This window comes from Mus caroli, chromosome 8 (assembly GCF_900094665.2).
Source record: "Mus caroli chromosome 8, CAROLI_EIJ_v1.1, whole genome shotgun sequence".
Classification (NCBI taxonomy): Eukaryota; Metazoa; Chordata; class Mammalia; order Rodentia; family Muridae; genus Mus; species Mus caroli.
The window spans coordinates 101,911,789-101,938,674 of record NC_034577.1 but is presented as its reverse complement, the minus strand read 5'-3'; the positions used below and the strand labels follow the sequence as shown (position 1 = coordinate 101,938,674).

The following is a 26,886-nucleotide window of genomic DNA, read 5'->3' as shown; positions in this document are numbered from 1 at the left end:
GGTTTCTCTGTGTAGCCCTGGCTGTCCTGGAACTCACTTTGTAGACCAGGCTGGCCTCGAACTCAGAAATCCACCTGCCTCTACCTCCCAAGTGCTGGGATTAAAGGCGTGCGCCACCACGCCCGGCCTGGCAACACTTTTCTTAATTGAGTTTGCTTGGTTCAAATCACAGATGCTTCTGACCAAACGAGGATCAACAGTCTGCAATACTGACCTTCTTTGCCTTGTCGGCTGAGCTCAATGACTGACTTGTCCAGGCACAAGTAACGATGAATGTGGGCTGCAGCCTGCTCATAATCTTCATTCCTCAAAGCAGTCTGAACTCCATCCATGCAGAACTTCAGGTCCAAGATGTCATCGGCTCTCTGAATGGCCTGATAGAGGCGGTTCTACAAAATTGTGTTTAAAGACAATGATCTATTCCTTCAAAATGCTCCTCAGAACATACAGAGATCTAAGAGTGGGACACAGTTAAATGTCAGTTCTTTTCAGCTGTAACTGGCAAATTAGTCACAACCACTTACAAAGTGTTAAGGATGCTAATTCAGACACTAGTAGATACTGTGATTTAATTAATATGGTTACTTCATTTTAATAGAAGCACAAGGGGCTGGAGAGATGGCTCAGCAGTTAAGAGCACCGGCTGCCCTTCCAGAGGTCCTGAGTTCAATTCCCAGCAACCACATGGTGGCTCGCAACCATCTGTAATGGGATGGGATGTCCTCTTCTGGTGTATNTGAAGACAGCTACAGTGTACTCATATACTTAAATTAAATAAAATCTAAAAAAAAAAAAATCAAAGCACGAATGGGAATAATCCGTATTTATTTTGTTAACCTCATAAGTGAATCAAGAAGTATGTGATACTTGGAAACAGAACACTGCTCTGCTGGACTCTAACCTAGGGTGTTGATACGTGCTAGGCAGTGCTCTATCAAGCGCCACCTCCATTCCCTTTACCACACTACTTAACTTTCACACATAACACCAGCTTTGCACTCCTACCGCTCGTGGTATATAATCTTCTCTCTATGTTGCTCGATTTGCTTTTAGTATTAATTGAGGATTTTTATTTTTATATGCACAGATGCTATTGGCCTGGAGTCTTCGTGTGGTATGTTTATCTGGTTTTGGTATTTGTATTGCATTTCACTGATGGTTCTTATCTAGGTGTAATTTCTTCCCTCCCTTCTATGAGCTAAAACGTCAAAAGCTCAGTGGGATTACCTTGGCCAGGTCAAGCTGACGGACTTTGCTCGACACATTTTCAGCTAGGTTGCAGGTAAAGGTGATCATTCCAGCCAGTTGCTTTGCGTCTCCCTCAATCAACTGTAGGTTGGGACTAGAGACAGAGTTTGTCAAGGCACAGAGACAGAAGGCACGAACAAGAGGGGAAATTAGGTGTTTTGGGTTTTTTCTTCTTAGGTGTCTTCTACTCTCACTTCTTTTTTCTATTTGGCAATTCTCTCCTTCTGTGTGTATATATGCCGTGTATGGGGGGGAGGGAGTAGGAGGATTGAGCTAAGCAAATGCTCTATCACTGAACCACACTCCCAGCTCTTTCTCTTTGCTTGCTTTGAAATGAGGTCTGATGTGGGCCAAGATGGCTTCAAACTCGCTGTGTAAGCAGAAAATAACCTTGAACTCTTGATCTCTTATCTGTGCTTTCCAAATATTAAGTATTAAAGGTGTGTATGGAACCACAGACAGGGTCTCTCGTTCCCCTCTACCCTTCTGAATCAGGTTTCAAGCTGGCCTCAAACTGAGATCCTATTTCAGCTTCCTGAATGCTTAAGATTATAGGCATCCACCACAATGCTCAGCAAATATAAAATTGGTAAGAGCAGTAGTTCTTAAACTTGAACTGCAAATCAGAAACACCTGGAAGATGTACTAAAATACATATTTCTGGGCCTCAACAACAAAGCCTGTAATTCAGGAAGTTTAGGGCGAGGGTTCCAGAATTTGCATTCCTTTTCTTTTATATATATTTTTGGTTGTTTTGTTTTTGTTTATTTAAGACAGGGCTTCTCTGGAACTCTTTGTAGTCTACGTTGACCTTAGGCACAGAGATCCACCTGCCTCTGCCTCCCCAATGCTAGGATTAAAGGCGTACGCCACCACTGCCTAGCCACAATTCATATTTCTATTAAGGTTCCAAGTGGGTCAAGGAGATTATTTTGTTTTGTTTTTTGAGAAGGCTAGAAATAGCCAAGTTTAGCTTTTTAGTTCACTATGTAGCTACAGTTGGCCTTGAGCCCCACATCCACCTGCCCCTACTTCCTAAGTTGTGTAGCACTGTGCCTGGTTGCCAAAGTTTTTTTTTTTTTTTCCTTTTTTAGACAGGGTCTCATGTGTTCCAGGATGGCCTTGAACTCCTGATAATTCTATCTCTCCCTCCAAAAGTTGATTATAGATCTGAGCCTCCATTCACAGTTCCAAGGACCTGTTGATAACTGTCAAAGTGTATATTCTTCGGTGCTTACTGTGAGCTACCATTCCTTTCCATTTTAAATGCCTATCAGGTAATAAAACACTGTTAGAAAAAAAGAATCCTTTTTTTCCTTTCTTGAGACAGTGCCTTGCTCTGTAACCAAGGCTGGCCTCGAACTTGCAGCAAGCTTCCCACCTTAGCTTCCTAAAAGACTAGACTATGGGGTTAGGAAAACTAACTTTATCCTGTGGTCCCACTGGAATGTACAACTTTTGCTGTGGTACATACTCACCCCATCCTGTGGAGAGTGACCATCTTACTTTCAATGGTGTTTTGCTGTTCCAAAAGAGCATCCAGTTCTTTCTCCACTGCTTTCTGAAACAGACAAACACCATCAGAAGGGATATAAGTAATTTTCTTTTTAAGTTACTAGGGGATTAAACTCAAGATCTTGTACATGGTAGGCAAGTGTTTAAATATTACACTCTATCTCTACCCCTAGGTAGAAAGAACTTTAAGAGTTATCTAAATTAAGCCAGGTGAAATAACATATATCTTTCATGCCAGCATTAGAAGGAGGCATCTGGATCTCTGTGTTTGAAGCCAGTCTTGATACATATTTAGGACAACAAGTACTACATAGAGACCCTGTCTCAAGACAACAAACAAACTTATAACAAATACATTTATATAACTCAACACAGCTAAAGGGTGAATTTCAATTCAAAATTTTTTCCCTCCCACTACAGTCCCTTTGGACTTCAATACTGCTTTGGTTTTGTTGGACTAAATAACTGGCTATGTAGTTTTTCTCATGCTTGTTTTGATGCAAGGTCTCAAGTGAGAAACTCAGGATGCTTTCTCACTTGTTCTGAAACATGGGATGACCTTGAATTCTTCTTTCCTTTCTTCTCAAGTGCTAGGATTATGCATGTGCATAATCCCCCCTTTGTTTGTTTTGAGTATATCTTATTCTATCTAGCAGATGACTAACACAATGGGAACCAATACATATTCAATACCACTTGTGCAATCCAAACCATGATGCTCTCAAATGTAGTGGCTCATCCAGATGTGTGATGTTCCCTTATTATTCCACATTCAGGAGACAGGCAGGAGGAACAGAAGTAAATGCCAGTTTTGACCATGTGGGCAATTTGAGTTCCTGTCTCAGAATCAAAACAAGGACTGGAAGAGGACTCCTCCCTCCAAGTCTGATGACTAGAATTTGATCGTCTGCATTCACACAGCAGAAGAGACAATTCTGAAGTTGTCCCCCAACTTCTACATGTGTGCTACGACACACTTGCTTCCTCATACACACACACTGTAGTTCATGAATTTTAGATCCTATTGCTTCAGCCTCGTGCATGCTGGGATTACAGGTATACAGTATATTTAGCTCAATTTCTGTTTTTTTTTCCCTATGAAGTAGGGAGAGCAATATGAACCTCATCAGATTTCAATATGTACCTTATAGATTTCTGTGCAAATAAAACAGGATAATAAAGGCACATAACACAGTGTGCAGAAAACAGTTCCACAGTCTTAGCTAAATAGCTTAATAAAGGCAGTCTAAGACAGATGCAGAGGAAAATTTGCAGTCATTAAAAACAAACACAAAGCCAACACTACTACATTTTATAAGACCGCAAAAATCTCCCCAATGTATTAATTGATTCAAAGAATATAGACTTAGGAATGTTAAGTCAAGAGCACTCAACTTTAAACCACTACTTGTGCGGGAACTGCTGGAGCCGATGCAAGGCAGTACTTGAAAACATTCAAAGGTAGTAACGACTCTCTCTTCCTCCATTCAAAGTGCTTTGAGAGCTGCATGACATTAATCCCAGCACTTGAGTGCCAGCAGCAGGCAGATTACTGACTTCACTGCAAGCCTGGTCTACATAGTGAGTTGCAGGCCAGGTAGGGCTAGATAGTTAGAGCATGTCTAAAAAGAAAAAAAAAAAAAGTTCCCTGGGAAAAACAGCTGCCAAGGTTTTAGGTGAGAGTTTACATCTTCTAACTTGCAAGGAATCCATCCACGTTGGAAAACGAACTGACAGCACCAGACTGCCATGGAAAAGAAACAAAAGTATATAAAGAGATATAGCATGCTATTAATAGAAGGGAAGCGGAATCCTTTCCACACCTGTTACTTGATTGACCACACATCCAAGGTACAAGAGATGAAATCACTTGTCTGAGACCAGACAGCTGCGCCTTAGTCTTAAAAATTCAAAGTCCTAACAGGGAGCTTTCAAACTTCTAGGGAGTTGTGAGCTCGCCTATAATGCCAGTAGCTTGAGAGGTTGCTCTAGGAAGGTAGCCAATTTGAAGACAATATGGGCAACACCGAGGCCGTCTCAAAATAAGAAAACATCCAAATGCCTACACTTAACTGAAATGCTAAAAATACACACATAATCATTTCCTCCAAGAGAAAGTCTTAGAACTTCAAGCTAATTTGAAGGAACTTCTCCTTTAAAGGAGTCGAGAAGAAACTTTTGTAACTTTTCACTTCCCAAGCCAAAGCAATTCTTATTCTGAAGACAAGCCAATTCGGTATACATATATGTATGTGTACATATAATACACACATGTACACACACACACACACCACTTCCAGTTTTACTGTCAGGGAAATCAATACGGAGGCAGACCAAGGAAGTAGTCCAGGTAACAGGTCAAATACGTTTGAGTAGAACTGACAGGTGTACCCAAATGCCCAACTACATTAAGGCGTCTTGGGAAGCTGCTTTCTCGTTTTCCCTGGTAAAGCGATCGACACCCGTGATGCCCTCTGCCACCGGATCCTCCAGGAAAAAGGAGGCTCAGCTCCCCACCTCCTCGCCGCAAAGTCGTTCGTACACAGCTTCCAGCTCCTGCAGCTCTGTCAGAGAGCGAATGAGCTCGGTGGAGATTTCGGAGCAGTGGCCTCCTCCCACCCCCTCAGGTGGCGGAGGCGCTCCTGACAACTTCAGAGGGGGCTCCACCTCCGCCATCTTGGCTCCGGGTGGGCGCTTCCGGGCTCGCGAGGTCCCCTCTGCGTTGGCGCGGTGACCTTTGGGGCTGCCCACAGACATGCCCGATCAAAAACATTGGAAGTCTATTTTTAAAACTAACCTTCTATTTTACAGAAAAATTACCGAAAAGTATAAATTTTAGATAACTTAGCAGACTGCAGGCGCAAGATGAAAGCATCTCAAAATTACATATATTTATCAGGCGGGGGCTGGATACCTTTTTCCCGTCGCGCGGCATCCGAAGGCCCGTCTTGAAGGCTAATGGCGGACGCCGGCGGATCGGCAGTGGCGGTGGCTTAGGCCTTGAAGGGATTCAGCATCCGTCGGGTACCGAAGCCATCCTTCTTGCAGCAGGGTAAAGAAGTGGCCTCCCAGCTTCTCTGTCGCGGAGGAAGTGGAGAGCGCTCACAGGAGAGAGCTGCCCGGCACCTCGGCGGGAGCCGCAGGGGCAGTTTTAGGCCCGAGAGGTTCGGTAGGCGTGAGGTTAGAGAAATGCTTGCCGTGGACAAATGGCCTCGTGGACTCTACGCCCACTTGTGTCTTCAGAGTGGGGACGAGTCCTTTAAAACAAGGCTTGCGAGTTTAACGTGGTGGCACACTCGTGTATTTCCACCACGCGGGGAGGTTGAGGAAGTGGGAATCCCATCGAGGCTGCATAGGAAGACTCGCGAGTGAATGACTATTCAATCAGCAAGGTGTAAAAATTCTTGTTTGTCCAAAATGTGCAAATATCAGAAACCGCCCCGGAGGGGATCTGGTTTGAACTTGTGCATTTGGTAGTTAGGCAAAATGTTGTTTCTCCTCTGAACCTCATTTTACTGTAAAAGAAAGAAAAAAAAAAACCCGAAGGCTAATAGTACCTATTTGAAGACTCTGCAAGATAAAAAGGAGGTGATGGTGAAACCGGAGATTATAGGCAGAGGCCGGGGGGTGGGGGGAGAGCTTTCCACGTTTTGGCTGTTAAGGTTACCTGATACCGGATATTCCTCCAGGAAGCACCCCTTCAATAAGCGAGGAGATCCGTTTGTTTTAGTGTTGAGTGAGTAGGTGCTCATTTTAATCCTCCATACCTAATGGTAGAGCACTTGCCCAAGGCCATAGGTTTCATTCTCATAGCCTCAAACACGAAATTCTGCATACAGAGCCTTACGAGACAAGGTACCATCTTCCTTCCTGTTAAAGCAAATGTCCAAAGTCATAACATCACTTTCGCTGCTTATGGTGCAACCGGAACTCATCTGTGACAGCCTTGTAAATTGTGAGGTCCTCTACCCACAAGCTGCCAGTGCCAGTTCAACCTTTAGGAATAAGCCTTAGAGTTATTAGTTTATTAGGTATTTTAGGACTAAATCTTAGAGGTATAACTTCATTCGCTTATATGTAGCGTTAACAGTTTCGCTAACTGAATTATAGTATAGGCATTGAGTAAGATTCTCAGTATCTGTAGCAGAAAACTGTCTTGTTGGTTTCTCAAAAAAAATTCATCCTTTGGTTAAAGACAGCACATAAAATATGCAATAAGTATATGTTCTTGAACATGCACATATATAAGCATATGGAAAGATTCAGTTTGGTTAGATTTATAACCCCGAGAGAGAATGGGGTCTCTGGGAAATGAATCTGAGTTTTTTAGAGTCGTGAATGATGGTGGATGTATAGACCCTTGAACTACAGTTAACCGTAGGTTTTCATTTGTCTGGCAAGAAAAAATGACAAAAGGCTTGTTTGTTAATTGAACAAGTCGTAGGTTCTGGCATTTAACCACTTGCTATATGTTGTCCAATTGATAGGATTTTTGAGCATAGGTTCCCTTGACCATAAGAAGTTTGGCTTTGTTTGAGACTGGGCCTCTCTGTATCATAGGCTGGAACTGAGTATGTGACTCAGGCTGGCACTGAACTTAGAGTGATTCTCTTTCCTCTGCCTCTCTGGTGCTAGGATTACAGAAGACAGCCATGATGCCTGTCTTTTTTTTTTTTTTTTTTTTTAAATACCTAAAATGGGTGTTGTTAGGTGTAGTGGCACACACCTTTAATCCCAGTACCTGGAGGCAGAGGCAGGAGGATCTCTGAGTTCCAGGATAGCCAGAACTACATGGGAGAAAGAAGAAAACTAAGGCCAGGCTATTTCTGTATTGTCCATTCTGGAATTCACTGCAGCTTATACTTATCTTACACTTGCAGATACTCTCCTGCCTCAGCCTCTTGAGTGTTCATGCCAATGTGCAGGCTTTCGTAGAATTCATGTGAAATGAAAAGCAAAAGATGTAGTTAGTATCCTAGAGTGGTGCCCACCATATAAATGGTGGTGTATTTTTCCCCCCTTGAGACTGCAGCCCGGGCCCTCCTGCGAGCTGAGGAGGCACATGGGGAAAGCACTCTTAGCGCAGCCTGTTCTGATTTCAGCAAGAAGTTCCCAGACAGGGTTCCTTTTAAAAACAATTCTTCTGTTTTTGTGTCCGTAGTCTGCTTTGCCTTGAAACCGTTGCCGTAACCAAGAGTTGACTGAGGGTCACAGCTTTGCTTGTCACCATGTTTCTGTACAACCTGACCTTACAGCGGGCCACTGGCATCAGCTTTGCCATCCATGGCAACTTCTCTGGTAAGTGCTATAGGTAGTGTTTTTGTGGATGGAAGTGAGTTATATAATTTGCTTGTCTTTTGTCAAAATGTTTCCCATTTACAAGAAAACAAATGTTGGTGTGGGTTTTGTGTTAAATTCTCGTGTATTATCTGTCACTCAGTTTCAGGAGCGTATCTTCCCAAATTGTGTGAGACATGAGCTTTGTAAGTCATGGTAGTCACACTTTAGCCCAAAATGGCCTCTCCTGGTAGTCCTCTTCCAGCTTCCCAGAGCTGGTTCTTAATTTTGAGTTTGACATCAAATTGCATAAAAAGAACATGGGTGTCTTAGTTGATGCCTGTAACCCTAGCACTCTGGAGGTGAGGTACTACTACTGTGAGCACGAGTTCTGGCCAGCCAGCGCTTGAGGCTAGCCTAAGATGCGTTGTTTTGTTTTGCTTTGTTTTTCAAAACAGATTTTTTCTGTGTATCCCAGACTGTAGTGGTAATGACTGTATAGATCAGGGCGGCCCCAGACTCACAGAAATCCTCTCACTTCTGCTTGGAGTGCTGGAATTAAAGGTGTATACCACCACTGCCCAGCTAAGATACATAGTCTTAAGAAAATAGGACTCACAAGACCCAAGAAAAGCACTTGTTGCTGAAGCCTGACAGACAGGTTTTCATTTTTAGGGCCCAGTGTAGGAGAAAACTGACTTCTGAAAGTTGTCCTCTGGCTCACACATGCACCATAGAACTCAGAGTCACAGTGCACACATACACAACATTGTTAGAGAGTTAAAAACCACGGGCTGGAGAGATCCTCCTTTGAGTCTTGCTGTATAAGTATAGGGGCTTGAGTTTGGATCCCTAGAACCTACATAAAGCTAAATTTAGTGGCTCTACTGTAATCCAATACTCCAATGTAGGAGTACACTGTAATCCAGTGTAGGGTAGCTTTCAGGCCAGCTTGCCCGGTGTATGCAGTGGCTTACAGGAGACCCTGTGTTATACAAGGTGGAAGGTGAGGGCTAACTCCTGGGATTGTCCTCTGACCTGCCCACGTGTGCTTGTGACACATGCTCACCTGCACTTACACAAGTACACACATACATCATACACACAGAGACAGAGATTGTTGGTTTTGTTTTGGAGCCATATGTGGAGGTGAAAGTTAGCATTGGCATCATGGGTGGAGTGCTTGCCAAGCAAGTGTCAGGACCCGGATCCGTGCACAACCACACGATTATCAGGAACACATGCTTCCCATTTGGGTATATTGCTGGCCAGTCTTAGGACAATAAAGGTTTTGTTTTTTTTTAAACTTATGTAACCCTTTATAAAAAGCGTGTTTGATAGTTTTATTAATCAGTTCTTTCAATTAGTATAAATTAATTCAAAACATAGATTTCCCCAGCCTATTTTATTCTGTTTGCCTTTGCTCTCGTTTCTATGCATCCTAGTTATTTTGGGGGCTCATTCTGTTTATGATCTTTATTTTGGTCATTTAGGAACCAAACAACAGGAAATTGTTGTTTCCCGTGGGAAGATTTTGGAGTTACTACGCCCAGACCCTAACACTGGCAAAGTACATACCCTCCTCACTGTTGAAGTATTTGGTGTTATCCGGTCACTTATGGCGTTTAGGCTAACAGGTGGCACCAAAGACTACATTGTAGTTGGCAGTGACTCAGGCCGGATTGTTATCTTGGAATACCAGCCATCAAAGAATATGTTTGAGAAAATTCACCAAGAAACTTTTGGCAAAAGCGGATGTCGCCGTATTGTTCCTGGGCAGTTCTTGGCTGTGGATCCCAAAGGAAGAGCTGTTATGATTAGTGAGTGGCTTCCTCTACTTTCTTTGCTCTGGGCGCTTCTCTGGTCTTTATGTGTGCTTAGTGTGCTGTGACATGCTGTGATCTTGGCGATGTGCTAGTTATCACTTAAGCGCCAGCATTTGGCGTTACATTTATATTTACTAGGTTGAAACGAAGTCATAAGGTAAACTACTTGATTTATTTGAGAGAATTTATTGTATCTGCAGCGAAGGCTACAGTGAAGTGATCTCAGTTGTGTAGCTTGGTTGCTTTCTTCAGCCTGAAGTGATGAGTCACAATCATGTCTCTTCTCTGAAGAATTCGTGGAGAGTCTGTGTATCTGATCAGGCCTCTAGAGGGAAGCCACCTTCTGACCAGTGACAGAACCACTGGGACTAATTCAAAGAGGAGTTAACAGACTGATTGGGTATTTTCGCATCTCTCTGTACCTTAAAGTCCAGGGCACCTTAAAAATTAGAGGGGTATTAAGATATTTGTAGGGGGGATTATAATGATTTTTGTTGTCTGCTAACAGTAGAGGGCAGTGTATTTGTACAGTTAGTGGTGACTGTTAATGATTTTTTTTCTTTTGGTTTTGTTACCATTTATATGTAAAATTAAAAATGAACAATAAGAAGTAAAAACTGCCATACAATTTTGTTTTGTTCTCTTTTTTTCTTTCTTAGTTTAATCTCATCTTCAATAGATGGTTAATGATCTTATTAAAAAGAGTAAATATTTAGGTTTCTGTCTTTTCATGAAATCTGCTCTTTCGTCTCCTTTACAACAGGTGCGATTGAGAAGCAGAAATTGGTTTACATCTTGAACAGAGACGCTGCAGCCCGCCTGACCATTTCCTCTCCCCTGGAGGCCCACAAAGCGAACACTCTAGTGTATCACGTGGTTGGCGTAGACGTGGGATTTGAGAATCCTATGTTTGCTTGTCTGGAAATGGATTATGAGGTACCAAGGTGTCTCCCTCCCTCCCTCCTCTCCTCCTTCGCTGTTTTCGTCATCTCAGATTTTTTCCTAAAACAAGTTTAATTGTGTCTGTAGATCTTAAAGTCATTCTTGCTAATGGATCTTTTTCAAGATAGGAGTGCTTTAATGAGAGTCTTCGCTGCACTTGACTGTGAAGCATCTGACTTGAGTGACTGGACTGCGGCTGCCTGAGAGATTTATTGGGAGGAGCTGCATGAGAAAAGCAGGGTTCTGTGTGGGTTGCGGTGCTGGTCTGTTTAAGGGAAGCCGTAACGGCCGAGCACGCCGCTCCTGGCTTTGGACAGAAGGCAGTGTTCTCTAGCAGTGGCCTGCCTGGGTCCAGAGCAGAGATTTGATCCTTGTGGTTCTTTCTACCTTTGTAGCTTAAACTTTGTCAGACTATTTGCAGTCTGTGAACCTTTGCTTCACTGTATGTAAAGTCCTGATATCCTTTCCAAGTCTAAAACTTGATGATTCGTTTCTGTGGCACTGTCTTACAGGAGGCAGACAATGATCCAACAGGGGAAGCAGCAGCCAATACCCAGCAGACACTTACTTTCTATGAACTGGACCTTGGTTTAAATCATGTGGTTCGGAAATACAGTGAACCCTTGGAGGAACATGGCAACTTCCTTATTACAGGTGCTTTTCTGCAGTCCTCCTTTGTGCCTGGTGGGGGGGGGCAACTTACTTTATTTGAGTGGTTAGCTTGTGTGCATGTCAATAGAGACCAAAAAAGGCATTGGATTTCCTATGAACTGGAATTACAAACTATCGTGAGCTACCATGTGGGTGCTTACCACATAGGATTTGGATCATAATATCACTGTAATAAACTCAGTTTATTATGTGTTTTTATTCCATGCTTTTAGACAAGTTCTCATTTGTAGTCCTAATGGTGGTCTAAGTTAACTTTGAACTCAAGGCCATTCTTGCCTTAGTTTCTAGTGCTGGAATTACAGATGTTAGCTACCATACCAGGTTTCTGTTTTTCTTGAGACTAAAGATGGTAAAGTGATTTTTTTTTTAAAAGGCCGAGAGCTACACTCTTTAATTCCAGCTCGGGATCTCTGAGTTGGAGGCCAACCTGTCTCAGAATGAGTTACAGGTCTTGAGCGGCAGAAGCAGTTGGATCTTACTGTGTTTGAGAATAGCTATGGGTATTCATGAGACTCCTGTCTCAAAAGAAAAGGAAAAAAAAAGAAAAAACCAAAACACATTTCATTAGAGACTAGTAAAATAATAAAAGCTCCTTATTTAGAAGACTAAAACTATATGAGAGGACATGGCCTTACATGAATATCAGATTTGAGGAAGGGACCTCGAGATGCAGCTCAGCAGTTATGAGCACTGGCAGCAAGCCCCAGGGATTGTCACCTACCCACCTACCCACTAAGGTTCAGGGTGGGCTCTCACTTAGAACTTTTAAATGGGCCTCATGCTTGTGTGGCAAGCACTCCAACTGAGCCTGGTTTTACGTGTTGATATTTTCTCATATTCCTTGGGCTGGCTTCAGGATTTACTATGTAGCTAAAGTGGCCATGAACTCTTGGTCCTCCGTCCTCCAAGCGCTAAGATTGCAGAAGCAAACTACCATGGTTGGCTTTATTTTTTCATTATTTTAGACACAGGATTGAACTCATATAGCTCAGACTAGCCTCACACTCACCCATAACTGACGGCCACTTGACTTTTGATCCTCTTCCCCCTGCTTTCCAAATACTTTTATTAGAGGTGGACATTAGAAGAAATATTTGGTTTTTAGCATCATCAAGTGGGAAGAGGAACAGTTGAAAATTAAGCAGCTCAGGGTAGTATAAGCTTTTTTCCTCTCTCACAGTTCCTGGAGGGTCAGATGGTCCGAGTGGAGTGCTGATCTGCTCTGAAAATTATATCACCTACAAGAACTTTGGTGACCAGCCAGACATCCGATGTCCAATTCCCAGGAGACGGGTAAAGTCTCTGTCATAGAGCCACTACTGTTCAGGAAATGAACTAGGCTTTTGTTTTTAATGATTACACCATAGTATCTTCCACTCTTTTACATTTATTATTTGTGTGTGTGTGTGTGTGTGTGAGTGTGTGTGCATGCCATGGTTCACGTATGGGGTTCAGAGGAGAAGCTCAGGAGGCAGCTTTGCTTTGTCCTGCCATCACAAGGAGCTCCAACTGAACTCAGCTTGTTAGCCTTGGCAAGCATGTTACCTGCTGAACCACCTCACCAGCTTAGTCTAAAATTTATTTATTTACTATATCCAAGTACACTGTAGCTGTCATCAGACACACCAGAAGAGGGCATCAGATCTCATTTCAGATGGTTGTGAGCCACCATATGGTTGCTGAGATTTGAACTCTGGGCCTCTGGAAGAGCAGTCAGTGCTCTTAACCGCTGAGCCATCTCTCCAGCCCCCTAAAACTAGATAATCTTTTAAAGGGGAAATTATTAATATTTTTGGAGTACAGGGCTTTGTGTATGCTAGATGATGACTACATATTTTAAAGTGTAAATATTCGTTCCTTTGCAGTCTTTTCATTCTGTGGATCCATTACTGATCTCATTACTGAGTCAGTTCTTAACATTGTTGCTCCCTCAACTTACACATTTTTAATAGTGTCTCTGGGTCAAACATACGTTAAACTGTAAAATTTAATCTTGGTTAAAAACATTGAAATCAGCCTGTTGATGAGACATTTACTAAGTGTCTAATTGCCAGGAATTTGTATTAGACTTGGAGCAGTGAAAAGGTATTAAAACTCATAATGAATTTACTTGCAGAAATATTTTTATATAACATTGAAAACATTAAAAACTCCAAGCAGCAGACTTATTTCTAGGGGAGCGGGAACCTGGCATTGCAGAGGCTGGTGCTGGTGAATGGTTTCCAGGCGGTATGGATGAGTGTGCTTTTTTGTTTTTAAATTTTTAAGAAAAGCCTGAAATGATGACCATTTAATTCATGTCTCTTCTCTGACATTCTCCTCTGGAGATGATTTTTGCCTTATTGATCTGATCAGGCTGCAGAGTGGAATATTAGCTGTTTGTTGTTGCTGGGGGCAAGTGTTAGTTATTAGCAGCTATTGTGGGCAGTGTTTGTGTGTTAGTCCTTGAGTGCCCTGTGTAGTTCCTTTTGGGAAAGGATGAATTCCAGCACAGCGACTTGCTCATGTCTAAGCTGTTGCCTGTGTCTGGTTTCCCAGAATGACCTGGATGACCCTGAAAGAGGAATGATTTTTGTTTGCTCTGCCACCCATAAGACCAAGTCCATGTTCTTCTTTCTGGCCCAAACGGAGCAGGGAGATATCTTTAAGATCACTTTGGAGACAGATGAAGATATGGTAAGTCGACCTTGAATAGAGGAGTGTCTATTTGCTGTAATCTATTTTTATTTTTAATTTGAACATATTTAAAACCTTTGTCTAAAGTACTCGCTGTTTATGCATGTAAGATTTCCAAGGCTGCTTGACTTTTTTTGTTAATGTTTTTGGTTTTTTTGAGACAGGGTTTCTTTGTGTAGCCTTGAATTGTAGCTCTGTAGACCAGACTTTCCTAGAACCTCAGATGTGCTTGTCCCTGCCGCTGAGTGCTGAGATAGAGGCGTATGCCACCACTGCCTGGCTCTCAAAGCTGCATCCTAACATCTATGCATCCTAACTTTCCCCTGAGCTAAGATAGGGAGCAGGTATGACTGATTCTCAGCAAGTGAAAAGGAGGACTTTTGCCTTATCTTACTTTTCAGAAGAGGAAGTGGAGGGAGAGGGAGAGTGAATCTGGGGCAGAGGAGGTTGGGGGGAGCTGGGAGAAGTGGAGGAGGGGAAACTGGCTGGGGTGTATGGTCTGAGACCAGAATCTACTTTGAATAAAAGAGGAAAATAAGTTAGAAACTTTGATACTTTAGAAAGTGGTTATCTTTGGGTTTGACTTTGAATTTGGGTTTTCTCATTCTGGTTAACAAGTATCTGGCCTTGTAAAGGCACTTGAGATGTTTAATATCTGCTATGTAGGCTCACTCTGAAGTAGCCGACATTGACACAGAAAGAGCAGTAGAGCGTGTTCAGCCCTCAGCCTGGCTGCACTGTCATTTGTTCACTTGTTTCTGCGCAGTGTGCCAGTGCGGGCTTCTGTGCCTGAGTCGCACTTGCATAGATAGCCGTCTTTCTGTTCCAGGTAACCGAGATCCGCCTCAAGTATTTTGATACTGTGCCTGTTGCTGCTGCTATGTGTGTGCTTAAAACAGGCTTCCTTTTTGTGGCGTCAGAATTTGGAAATCAGTGAGTAATCCTTTTATTATCCTAGCTTACCACTGTAACCCCCAGGTTACCACAGATAGTAAAAAGTTAGCAGAGTTGTGTCTTCACAGAACAGTTGAGGTTTTTCAAAAAAAAGTATTGCTCTCCTTTTCTCTTTATATTCATTCTTCCCTATCCCTTTTCTTCTACTGCATTGCCTTTTTTATGGGGTTTTAGAGTTATTTACAATTGTGTTTTATATGTATGTGCACTGAATGCATGTACATGCCCTACATACATGTAGAAAGTAAGATGAGGCATCTAGAACTGGGGTTGCAGTGGATGTGAACTGTCAAGATAGGGATACTGGGAACCAAACTCAGGTCCTCTGCAAGAGCAGCAAGTGCTTTTAAAACACCATCCCCACGCCAAGTCGTTCCTCCAGCCCAGTTTTTATGTTAATTTTCATTGTTAACTTCCTCTACTGTAGTGGCTTCAGTTACTGCCCTGAATGTCTGTAAGTTTGGTGGCATGGGTTGAGGCAGGAGGACCTCAAGTTTGAAGTCAGCTTGGACTACATAGTGAGATGATTTTCTAAAGAACAATAAAAGCTAGAGATTTCTCTCGACATGTGGTGCTCTCTGGTACAGACCTGCAGTTGACTTTTCTTAGTACCCACACTGCCTGCCTCTGTCACCAGTGTGCCTTGCTTAATATTTTTGGCTAATGGACCTCTTGTGAAGGTCCTCTTCTTCTACTGCTTTAGTCAACTGTAAGCATTGTAGTTTTACTTCCCACAGCGGTTCCAGTCTAAACTTAATTTGCTTTGCTTTCCTGCAAAATTCAGTCTTTATAGAGTCATCTCAACAAGATAGGACATTATCTTATTGATAATATACATAAGATAATATAGATACTATGTTAGTGACATTATTTCCTCTATCTCAGTATTAACAATCTTTGATGGATTTTTATTATTGCCATATGGAAGAAATCTGAACTATAATGACCAATTTAAGACCAGTATCCACAGTATCCACAATTCCAAACTACGTAAAAATGACAGGGTCTTGCCAGTTATCTACTAACATGTCTGCAAATCACTTTACTGATCTGAGCTCCATTTTCTCATAATTAAAACGTACATGTTTCTAGAATTTTGTGCTATTTATGGATTGTGTACAGGGGAAGTGTGGTGGGTGTCAGGCATCAATGTCAAGTCTTTCTCAATGTCTCCTCACCTTATTTTCTGAAATAGACTCTTACAGGAACCTGAAATGTACTGATTCTGTGTTGGCTGGCTAGCAGTAAGCTCCAGGGATCTGGGATTGTCTTCCCAGCTCTGGGATTAGTATGAGTATGGCTGCGTCCTGGTTTATACGTGGGTATTGGGGCTCTGAGCGTAGGTCCCCATGCTTGTGTGTCAAGCACTCTTCCAACTGAGCTATCCCCTGCCCATACTCTGCTCTACCTGCCATTTGTTCTAAGTACCTTGTTTCATCTCTCCCTTTGAAGTTTATACAGCTAACTGCTGTCACATTCTATTTCCAAGCATACTGAAATCTGTGTTCAAATTGTTTCTGTATAACCTGTGCCAAAGAAAACCTCTTGCTTTTTCCCAGTTACTTGTATCAAATTGCCCATCTCGGAGATGATGATGAAGAACCTGAGTTTTCGTCTGCCATGCCTCTCGAAGAAGGAGACACATTCTTCTTTCAGCCGAGACCACTCAAAAATCTCGTGCTGGTGGATGAACTGGACAGCCTCTCTCCTATTCTGTTTTGCCAGGTGTGGCTTTGTTCAATCACCTCTGTACTATGCCACCCCACTGTTACTAAATCTGAAATGTAATGATTTAACGTTCTCCTCAAACTGAGATGCAGTCTGAAAACAACTTACCTGTGAAATCATCACTATGGAAACCTGGTAGTTACAGAAGTTCAGGGACTAAAACCTGTCAGTTTATGAGGAGTGTTTATTTTGAAGCAAGTCAGCCTTACTCTGTATAGCTCAAATCTAGTCTTGAACTCACTCCTCCTGCCTGAGCTTTCTGACTGCTGGGATTAGAGGTGTAAGCTGCCACGTGTGGCTGAGTGGTGAGTTCAAGACTCCTGATGCAGTTACCTAGGAGTTGTTGGCTTACTGCATCATATGCATGTATGTGGATATGTGACTAATCATATTCTAATAACAATGGGGCTGGTGGGTTTTTGAAAGTACCGGTTAGGTAGAGTAAATGACTCTTGGAACACCTGAAACTTAGTAATTGTTTTTATGGGTAGCAACGTTATAATTATTCAGTATAGCTTGGCACTTATAAATACAAGGAAACACTAATCTTGGGTGCAGGTTATAACAACATTTCATTTCACACAATGTCAAAGCTTCTTTCTGACTTCGGAATACCTGACATAAGGGTTTGGGGTTGGTTGGTTGGTTGGTTTTTCAGTTTTTTATCATGATTTCTGTGTGCAGCCTTTGCTCTCTTGGAACTATGTAGACCAGGATAGTCTCTAACTCAGGTCTTTCTGCCTCTTCCTGCTGGTACTGCTTCTGGAGTGCTGAGAATAAAAGTGTTTGCTACTACCGCCCAGCAAGGTGGTGGGGTTTTGTTTGTTTGTTTGTTTGTTTTTTAAGATTTATTACTATACATAAGTACATTGTAGCTGACTTCAGACGCACCAGAAGGGGGCGTCAGATCTCATTATGGGTGGTTGTGAACCACCATGTGGTTGCTGGGATTTGAACTCAGGACCTTCAGAAGAGCAGTCAGTGCTCTAACCCTCTGAGCCATCTCACCAGCCCCCTGTTCGTTTGTTTTTTAAGATTTATTTATTTTTATGTATGTGAGTACATTGTAGCTGTCTTCAGACACACCAAAAAGAGGCCATTGGGTCCCTTTATAGATGGTTGTGAGCCACTATGTGGTTGCTGGGAATTGAACTCAGAACCTCTGGAAGAGTAGTGGTTACTCTTGTTTGTTTGTATGTTTTATTTTGTTTTCGAGACAGGGTTTCTCTGTATAGCCCTGGCCGTCCTGGAACTCACTTTGTAGACCAGGCTGGCCTCGAACTCAGAGATCCACCTGTCTCTGCCTCCCAAGTGCTGGGATTAAAGGTGTGCGCTACCACTTACCGATTCTCAGTGGTTACTCTTAATCTCTGAGCCATCTCTATAGCCAATTTTTTTTTTAAAGATTTATTTATTATATGCAAGTACACTGTAGCTATCTTCAGACACTCCAGAAGAAGGCGCCAGATCTCGTTGCGGATGGTTGTGAGCCACCATGTGGTTGCTGGGATTTGAACTCTGGACCTTCGGAAGAGCAGTCGGGTGCTCTTACGCACTGAGCCATCTCACCAGCCCCCATTTTTTTTTTTTTATTCTTTTAAATGTGGAATGCTGGGGCCTTTTCTCTTTTTTCCAGTCAGTAGCCCTTATGTAACCTTAAATCAGAGAACAGTTTATCCTCTTGTAATTGTGCTTAAAAATGTAGTATAATAGACATTTTTCTCTTGTCTGTGCAGATAGCTGATTTAGCCAATGAAGACACCCCACAGCTGTATGTAGCCTGTGGTAGGGGACCCCGGTCATCCCTGAGAGTCTTAAGGCATGGACTTGAGGTAAGATGGGAATTTTTTGGTTCTCTTTTGGTGTCAAAGGAAGCCCGCCACAGAAGACTATACAGTCCGACTTTGAGGAGATCAAAGATAAATTACTGTTTTCCATGAATAAAAAAGTACTTTGTCTTGTCCCTGAAGTTTATGGAGTTGAGATTACCTGCTCCTTAGCTTACTAGTGTGGTAGTTCACATTTATTCCCTGCGACATCTTGGCAGAAGTAAGTAATACTTTCTGTGACCATTTGTGGTTGGCAAGCGATGGTCTGTTTTTTGGTTTTTTTTCCCCCAGTCCCCTATTGTCTGTAATCATTTTTTGTTGGAAATATAGCCAAGATGACCTTGGTTTTAAGTCTGGCTTTACTAAGTAGCTGCTTTTAAGCTTTTGTTCTGTAAAATTCAGCTAATGATGGTATTTGTTGTCTGGTTGAGATAGCTGAAGTTATAGCATGCTCTAGTCATAAAAGTGGACACAGTGCAAGTAACTTGAGCTACGTTAGGCAGAGATAGGAGGATTTTTAAGTTCAAGCCTAGTTCAACATAGGTGTTATTTTGAAAATGCAGGTGGAGTTTATAGAAAATGTTATTGTTTTGGAAATCTGAAAATATTTTTACTGCCAAAATATTCATCATCTCACTAAATTTCAAGTGTCCTTCATCAAATTTAAAACCAGCATGTGTGCCTGTTTGCTTTTCCTCTTTTTCTTCTCTCCCTGTCTTCCTCTTTCTCTCTGGTTCCTCTTCTTCCTTATTTGTTTTTCAAGACAGGGTTTCTGGTTTTTCTGTGTAACCCTTGGCTGTTCTGGAACTCACTCTGTAGACCAGGCTGGCCTCAAACTCAGAAATCCATCTGCCTCTGCCTCCTAAGTGCTGGGATTAAAGGTGTGCGCCATCACTATGTAGCTTTTCCGTTGTTTTTAGAGAAACAGTCTTACTCAAACCTGGGCTGGCAGCAGACAGAAAGAACAGTTCCACTGTCTCAGCATGCGTGCAGGGAGCCAGAGGTTTGGCTTACTTACTGCACATTCTCTCCTAGTGAAGATTTGATGCACATCGACAAAGGCTTCAAGAGTGCTTGGTGTAGTGTAAGATAAAGCACTCCATAGTTGCTCTTTTTGTTTTTAGGTTTATTTAGGTGTGTATACAAGTACACTGTCAGTGTCTTCAGACAGACCAGACGAGGGCATCAGATCCCATTATAGGTGGTTGTGAGCCACCATGACATGGTTGCTGGGAATTGAACTCAGGACCTCTGGAAGAATAGCCAGTGCTCTTAACCACTAAGCCATTTCTCCAGTCCCGAGGTTGCTTTTTAATGCCTTGCCTTCTGTCTTTGCAACTTTATAAGCAGAGCTCTTGTATTTTGAAAATAATTCAAAATTGATGATTATCGCTTTGTTCCTTCTTAGATGTCTTGTCTTACTTAGACTGTTGTCTTGAATAAAAACAGTTTTCTGTTTGGTATACTTGATAGTTAAGTTTTACTGATGAATTTTTTGTGTTCTACAGTATACTTGGAAACCCAAAATGATAGTGCCTTGAGTTTATTCACTCTTTCTATAATATGTAGTTAAGTAGTACTGTGCATTAAGCTGTCTACTCTGTCTCTGGGTCATTTAACAGTACTTAACAAATCTACCTTAGAGCAGTTTTATATTAACAGAAAAAGTTTAAAGATAATAAATACAGAGATTGTGTCTAATGTACTACTGACTGTCCTTAAGGAATATCAGAGTAGGGCTGGAGAGATGGCTCAGCAGTTAAGAGTACCAGCTGCTCTTCCAAAGGTCCCTAGTTTAATTCCCAGCAATTGCATGGTGGCTCCCAACCATCTGTAGTGGGATCTGTTGTTGCCCTCTTCTGGTGTGTCTGAAGACAACTATGGTGGACTCATTCATGTACATAAAATAGTGAATATCAAAGTGTAGTTAAACAACAAAAAGCCCTGATTGATTTTTGTAATCCACTTGTAAGGTGGTTGTCAGCCCAGGGGTAGAGCAGTATGCTCCCTAACATGTGTAAAAAGATGTGCTTTTGTCTTACGAAATTTAGAGAAAGCAATGGTGTTCTACTGTAGCTCTGACATTTCCAGTGGTGCTTGTCTTTTTTTTTTTTTCTTTTTAAGGATATGGGCATTCGAAAAGTGTATAGGTTTGGCTATCAAACCTGTATCCTTCTGTGTGTTCCACGACTTTTTCCTGAAGTCTCTCATGGGGACTTCAGTCTGAATTTTAGGTTCTTTTTCAATAAGTGGTCCAATTCCTTTTCTATATTGTAGAGTGTGAGGCCTTTGCCTTTGGGGTATTAACTACCTCACTTAGCCTGGAAGTCATGCTCACTGGATCTGTGGCTTGCCTCCTCTCCTGTTAGGTGTCGGAAATGGCTGTTTCTGAGCTCCCTGGTAACCCCAATGCTGTCTGGACAGTCCGTCGGCACATTGAAGGTAAGTGTCCCTTTTCTTATAGTCAAGATGGGGCCTGGGAGCCATTGCCATGAAACTTAGAAACTGCATTCCTACTATGTCTGTATTGTTTCATCTAGTGCCATATGCCAGAAACTTCTGGCACAGCACCACATTTTTTGAGGTTTCTCCTGATCAGGATACCCTGGTTCACTGCTGCTTTTTCTGAAAGTGGATAGAGAGGGTATAAATCGACTGTTAGTTGCATAAACATTTCAGAATTGTTGAGCTGCCTGTGTGATCTATAAACCTCTGCTTTCATCTGTGTATGTTCTAAGCGAAAGTTGTTTCCTCATTGCACTTGAACTATGTTTTCAGTGTGCTAAAAATCACAATGAAAGTCAAGATTATAAAACCTGTTAGTCAGTTCTGCTTACTCATAAGAAAAGCCTAGATTGAGTGGAGTCAGTTTAAGAGTGCAAAGAAAAGAAGTTGTGAAGGAGTGGAAGCTGAGTCCCCTCACCTTAAACCAGAAAGGCTTGGAGCGTGTGTGATGGATGCTCCAGTGCAGTGGCAAGAACGTCTTTCCACATAAGCGTCAGTCCTGGGACCGTAGCTCTTGTCGTGTTTCTCGTGGTTCACTTTGTAGCAGAAGGTTTGTTCTACGACCTCATTTTCATCTTTTCTCTCAGGAATGTAGAACTAGAAAATGAGGTCTGGCCAGCAAATAAAGCTTTGGCTAGAAAACAGCCATAATTCTGCCTGAAGGTTTGATGTTCTAGTTGAATGGATGAGCTGAAGGGAGCTGGGAAATCACTAGAATATTTTTCTGTGGGTTTTGTTCTCAGTTGGAATCAAATGAGTTTTGAGGGGAACTTCAGCAGGAAATTGTGGGCTCCTTTTAGCTGAAAAGGTGATTGGATGTTTGGTTTGAAGAGATTTATACATTGAATATAATTTCTACATAAGAAGCTAGCTAATGTTGATCTTAGTTTTGGTGGGCTTTGATAACGAAGTTCTAGCAACTGTCACCTCGCTTAGTTAAGCTAGAAAGATGCATTAGTTAAACTAGAAAGATGCATTAGTTAAGCTGGAAAGATGCATTAGTTAAGCTAGAAAGATGCTTGAGAGCTCTACTGTTTTTAAAGGTGGGTCTCACTTTGTACTCAGGCTGCCCTGGAACTTGGTGTCTCCACAATGGTCCTGTATTCACATCCTTCCTGAGTGCAGTGGTGACACACATGTCACCCTGCCCAGCTTCTAAAGTAGTAACTCTAAAGCTAATACGTCTAAATAATAGAGGCAGAAAATTATCTTCTGCATCCTTAGTGGAAGCTCATTTGACTCACTCTGGAGGGAGCTTAAAGCGTTGGTTTCCTGTACTCATTTAAGTGCCCACTGTCCATTTAGCACAGAATTTCTGCCTAAGAGCGCTGGGGTAACTCAGTGGCAGAGCACTTGGCTGCTGGGCCAGATCCTGCAGAGCCATCCAACAATAAGAATATAAAAAGGATAGGTATCCAACCCTATGTGCACTGCTGTGGTGAAAGGATACAAATGCTGCTAGAAGGGAGGGACTATAGGAGAGGAAACAGACTTATTTAAAGGTGAAGGAAGGTATAGCATTCAGTGATAGGCAGGCTGTGGTGGAACTAGTAGTTGAAACTGTTCTCTGTTAAATATCAAAACCTAGGTAGCAAATGCTTCTAGATCAGTTTTACTTTTTACTGCACTTTGGTCAATTATACACAAAAACATGTTAGGTTTTCTGGTCATTTTCTTTCCAGATCCCTACGATCCTATTGAGTGAGCGTTCCTCTATCCACTCGTGCCTCCGTCTTCAGGCAAATACTAACCTTGGCTGGTACTTGGTGATGCATACTACCAATACCAAGCCTTTTTTTCTCTTCCACAGGTGGCTGGTGAAGGTGCTGATTATCACAGGTGTGTACCTACTGCTAGGGTCTACTGTGGGATCTATAGGGAGAGGGATGGCCTTCACAGAGTACTGAGGCTGCCCTAACGGGGTCTCTCAGAGGGAACTTTGCAGGTGGATGTCAGTGTGTATCCTAGTGACACTCATCATCTGGTCTAAAGCAGGAATTAGCCTCTCTGGACAGTAGGAATAGTTTGGCTTTTATGAACCTGAAAGAACATGTAACAAGCACACCACAGCTTCATTCTCCTTTAGAATTATCCATTCCAGATGTCTCGACTGACAGATTAGGTCCTGGAGAAAACATTTTGACTCTATAATACATTAAACTGAGGTGAGATAAGAGCCAGGTACTCTGAATACCAAGTGTGAATGATACACAGGAAGCTTGGTCATCTCCACTGGGCCAGGTTACTGTTTGGAGACGGCTTATAGTAGAGTAATTTAGTCAGGTAAGAAAAGTAAAGCATTGTCTCTCATGGTTGGTGTACAGTGCTCAGAAAAGGAAAAGGAAATATACTGAACTTGGCCCCTAAGAGGCGTTCTCTTTCCCTGAGAGAGTCCTCGCTGAGACAGGACGAAAAAGGCATTGTGAATATTTATAATTCCTAGTAATAACAGTGCCTGAAGCATGATTTTTGCTATTGAATGTCAACTTTTAAGGTCTGTAATCTCCTAAGACTATTAATGTGTCTCAGGCCTCCATGGCTGGGAATGGCAATGGTAGAAGTCCCAGTGTGGTTGGTATTCAGGGAAGCTGTGGTTAAAGGGATTTTTAAAGCAGTAGTCATTGCTCTCTTCCTTGTGGAATTATTTAGAAAGTGTGCCTGCTGTTAATTGAGCATTTCCTTTATATCTGAGTAGTCGGGTCTTGTGGCTAAAGGGAAGGTGTAAACACAGTAAAAACAAGTAAAACAGCAAGGAAAGGACTGCATGATTTCTCCCAAAGACATCGCTTTCCTCTCTCAAGTGAGGGAAGACACTGAAAATTGTAGCTGGTTAAAGTCCTTAATTAGTTGCTGTAATTTAGTATCACACAGCTTTGAAGATACAGTAAATGGGAACACGGGAGATGATGTGGTGTTCTCATAAAAATAAACAGTTTCTTATTACATGTCAGAAATTTCCAAGTCAAAAGTTCAGAGCTGGAGTAAAGTTTTAAGTTTGCTGTCATGTTGAGATCAATTTAAGTCTTTGTAAGCTATTGGAAATCCATTTAGGGACAACCATATCCTAATTTCCTTTTAAAAAGTATTTACTTGTTATAGTGTATGTGTGGGCATGTGTGACACCATGTACATGTGGAGTTCACAGGTCAGCTCTGTGGAGTTGGTTCTCTCTGTCCATCCTTATGTGGCTTTTGTGGGTGGAACTTGGAACACCAGGCCTGAACAGCGCCTTCATGCTCTGAGACAGGTCATGATAGCAAGCAGGGCTCGACATATAAAACCATTGTAAATGATTTTCCAAAGCATTTGCTGACAGTACAATCAAAAACCAAGTATCTGGTCTAGCACTGCTCTCTAACATTGTATATATACTTTATGGGTTACCTGTCTGTCCATCTATCATTTGAACTGCGTGGCGGGTTGGGAAAGATCTTTGATTCTTACTTTTTGCTAGCCATGTTGTATATGTGTATTATTAACTGGAAGTTTTGTTAACAGCACTTAACCCTTACTGTGTGAAACAGTCTCATACCATTATTTCTATAATAAAATACTGATTACAATCACCAAACTGTATGTCCTGCTAATAGGTCAGAGTCCTGTGTAGGCTGCACCAATGATGTGCCTTCACCCTCCTATAAAGAATGCTGATTAAAGTAGTTCTGATAATAATCTGGAGTAATACAAACTAAAAATGGTCCTTGATGTGTGTGGAGTAAGTAGGTTAAGTCTTGGGGCATCGAGCTCTGACAAGGCTCGGGGCAAGTAGAGCCCTGTAGCTGCCAATCAAGTTTAGTGCCTCACTCTGTTGTTCTGTCCTTTGTTTAACTGATTTCTGTGTTGGGCACAAAATGACACTCAAAAGTTGATATAGAAATACAGATATTGAGTGGGAAGAAACTTATGAAAGCAGTAAGTGTAACTTATTCAGTATATATCCGGTGTTCTGTATTGTTGACATAGGCAACTCACAAGTTGTTTTCTACTGTAGAGTGAAGGTATGGGAAATAGATGGCCTTTAGCAGTGGGGTTGGTCAGGAGATTAAGATTGCCTTTTATAGAACTCAGATCTTAAGACCTTGAGAAACTCATTAGTGTTTGTTTATTAAACTACATTATGAAAAGCAAATTCTAGTAAGATTGCTCGTAACCACTGTGTTGCTAACATTTTTAAACAGAAAAGCCCTAGAGGTCAAGGACTGACTATCAACATTTGCCCTTCCCCCATTTCCTGGGTAACTGGTGCTCTCTCTTCTCAGTGGGATTAGGATTCCCAGGCTCCAGCCCTCGAAAAACCAAACATGTTCAACCCTCAAGTAGTCCATTTTCTTCACTAAAGATTTTATATATATATATAGTTTGCATTCGCTCCCTTTGGAAGAAGTTAGTGCTTGGGTATCTTTTTGTTTTTTGGGTTTTTTTTGTTGTTGTTATTGTTGTTTTGGTGAGGGTTTTTTGTCTGTTTGTTTTGAGACATAGCCTTGGTGTCCTCAAACTTGGAGATCCACTTTTTTCTGCCTCCTGAGTGCTCAGATTCACAGAGTACCCCACCACCAGAGTATGCCTGGCTGGTCTTTTTTCTCTTAAAATGTCCCTTAAGTGGGTTGGAATTAGGCAGGATTAGCTCAGCTGCCTGTCATGCAGGAAACTCAGTTCCGTCTCCAGCACTTCATAAGCCAGGCATGGTGGCACACACACCGATGTATAGTTCTAGTGCTAAGGAAAGTAGAGTCAGAAGTTCAAAGTCATCTTTGGCTGTATATTGAGTTTGAGTCCAGCCTGGGCTACATAATACCCCATCAGTCAGTCGGCAATTGGCACAAATAGATTTGCTCGTGTTTTTCACACAGTTACTTAAGGTTTTCTTATATGTTTTATTATTTTTTTTTTATCTTCTCTTTACCAAATACCTGAAGGAAATACTAGTTTTCAGACATTTATACTCAGTGTGTTTGGGCATTTATTTGTAGGTTGCTAGGACAGCCAATCATCTTTTGAACATCCTGTTTTGTGTGTGCATGTGTGTAGTGACTGCACATAGACGTGTTAGGAAAGGTTTCTAAAACTGTTCTGTGTCTCAACTGCCTTTCTAATGCTAGTAAATTTGAATTTTTTCCTAACAGCTCCTCTGTTTTCTTTTTTTCCAGATGAGTTTGATGCCTATATCATTGTGTCTTTCGTGAATGCCACACTTGTGCTATCTATCGGAGAGACTGTGGAAGAAGTGACTGACTCTGGCTTCTTGGGCACCACTCCAACCTTGTCCTGCTCCTTGTTAGGAGATGATGCACTGGTGCAGGTGAGCGTGCACCTCCTCAGCGTGCCTTGGCCGTCCTTTGCCCATCCTTCTCTTGTTTTGTGGTGTGCTTGAATTCATGTTTCTTCATTCTCACCTTCCAGAAAACCTGAGGGGAGGGTATAATGTCTTATCAGCATAAAAAGGGATACTGAGAATTCATCCCTTTCAGGCTTTGACTAACTTGGCCGTTAGGAAAATTTGAAGCCTAACATTTCCTCCCTGTTGGTCATTGCCTATCACTGCTTTTCTCATCTTTATCATTAACATGTGGGCTTGGGACCTTTCTCAACTGAGGTGGCAAAGCGTGAACATTTCAAAAACAAGCAGTGCCCTCATTTGTGTGGTCCCAGTGTGCCGGTGTGAGGGCCATTCTGGGTGACAATCAGATTGCTAGTTAGATGTTCTTCTTTGACTG

At 42.0% G+C, this 26,886-nt stretch overlaps 2 protein-coding genes and 2 non-coding genes across 6 annotated transcripts in view; 3 read left to right on the top strand and 1 right to left on the bottom strand.

The window, feature by feature from the left end:
- Positions 1-5,460, bottom strand: part of Cog4 (component of oligomeric golgi complex 4) — a 35,226-nt gene extending 29,766 nt beyond the window's left edge. Inside the window, exons 1-4 of the mRNA XM_021170183.1 lie at positions 5,281-5,460; positions 2,727-2,809; positions 1,228-1,342; positions 215-389 (exon numbers count right to left, since the gene is read on the bottom strand). Of these exons, the coding sequence (XP_021025842.1) occupies positions 215-389; positions 1,228-1,342; positions 2,727-2,809; positions 5,281-5,439 (532 nt within the window). The 5' untranslated portion in view covers positions 5,440-5,460. The remainder of the gene's footprint in view (positions 1-214; positions 390-1,227; positions 1,343-2,726; positions 2,810-5,280) is intronic.
- Positions 5,461-5,686: 226 nt separating this feature from the next.
- The window catches only part of Sf3b3 (splicing factor 3b subunit 3), a 35,432-nt gene continuing 14,232 nt past the window's right edge, over positions 5,687-26,886 (top strand). Inside the window, exons 1-12 of one of the 3 annotated variants that reach the window (XM_021170181.2) lie at positions 5,687-5,815; positions 7,925-8,061; positions 9,534-9,860; positions 10,630-10,802; positions 11,321-11,462; positions 12,661-12,773; positions 14,019-14,156; positions 14,986-15,089; positions 16,670-16,835; positions 18,575-18,670; positions 21,037-21,109; positions 26,320-26,471. In XM_021170181.2, the coding sequence (XP_021025840.1) occupies positions 7,992-8,061; positions 9,534-9,860; positions 10,630-10,802; positions 11,321-11,462; positions 12,661-12,773; positions 14,019-14,156; positions 14,986-15,089; positions 16,670-16,835; positions 18,575-18,670; positions 21,037-21,109; positions 26,320-26,471 (1,554 nt within the window). In that variant the 5' untranslated portion in view covers positions 5,687-5,815; positions 7,925-7,991. The other 2 variants (XM_021170182.2, XM_029480355.1) reach the window with 2 other exon arrangements.
- Positions 10,116-10,191, top strand: LOC115031848. Its single transcript, XR_003837495.1, has one exon. It is a non-coding gene; the product is annotated as a small nucleolar RNA SNORD111 (small nucleolar RNA).
- Positions 13,751-13,839, top strand: LOC115031847. Its single transcript, XR_003837494.1, has one exon. It is a non-coding gene; the product is annotated as a small nucleolar RNA SNORD111 (small nucleolar RNA).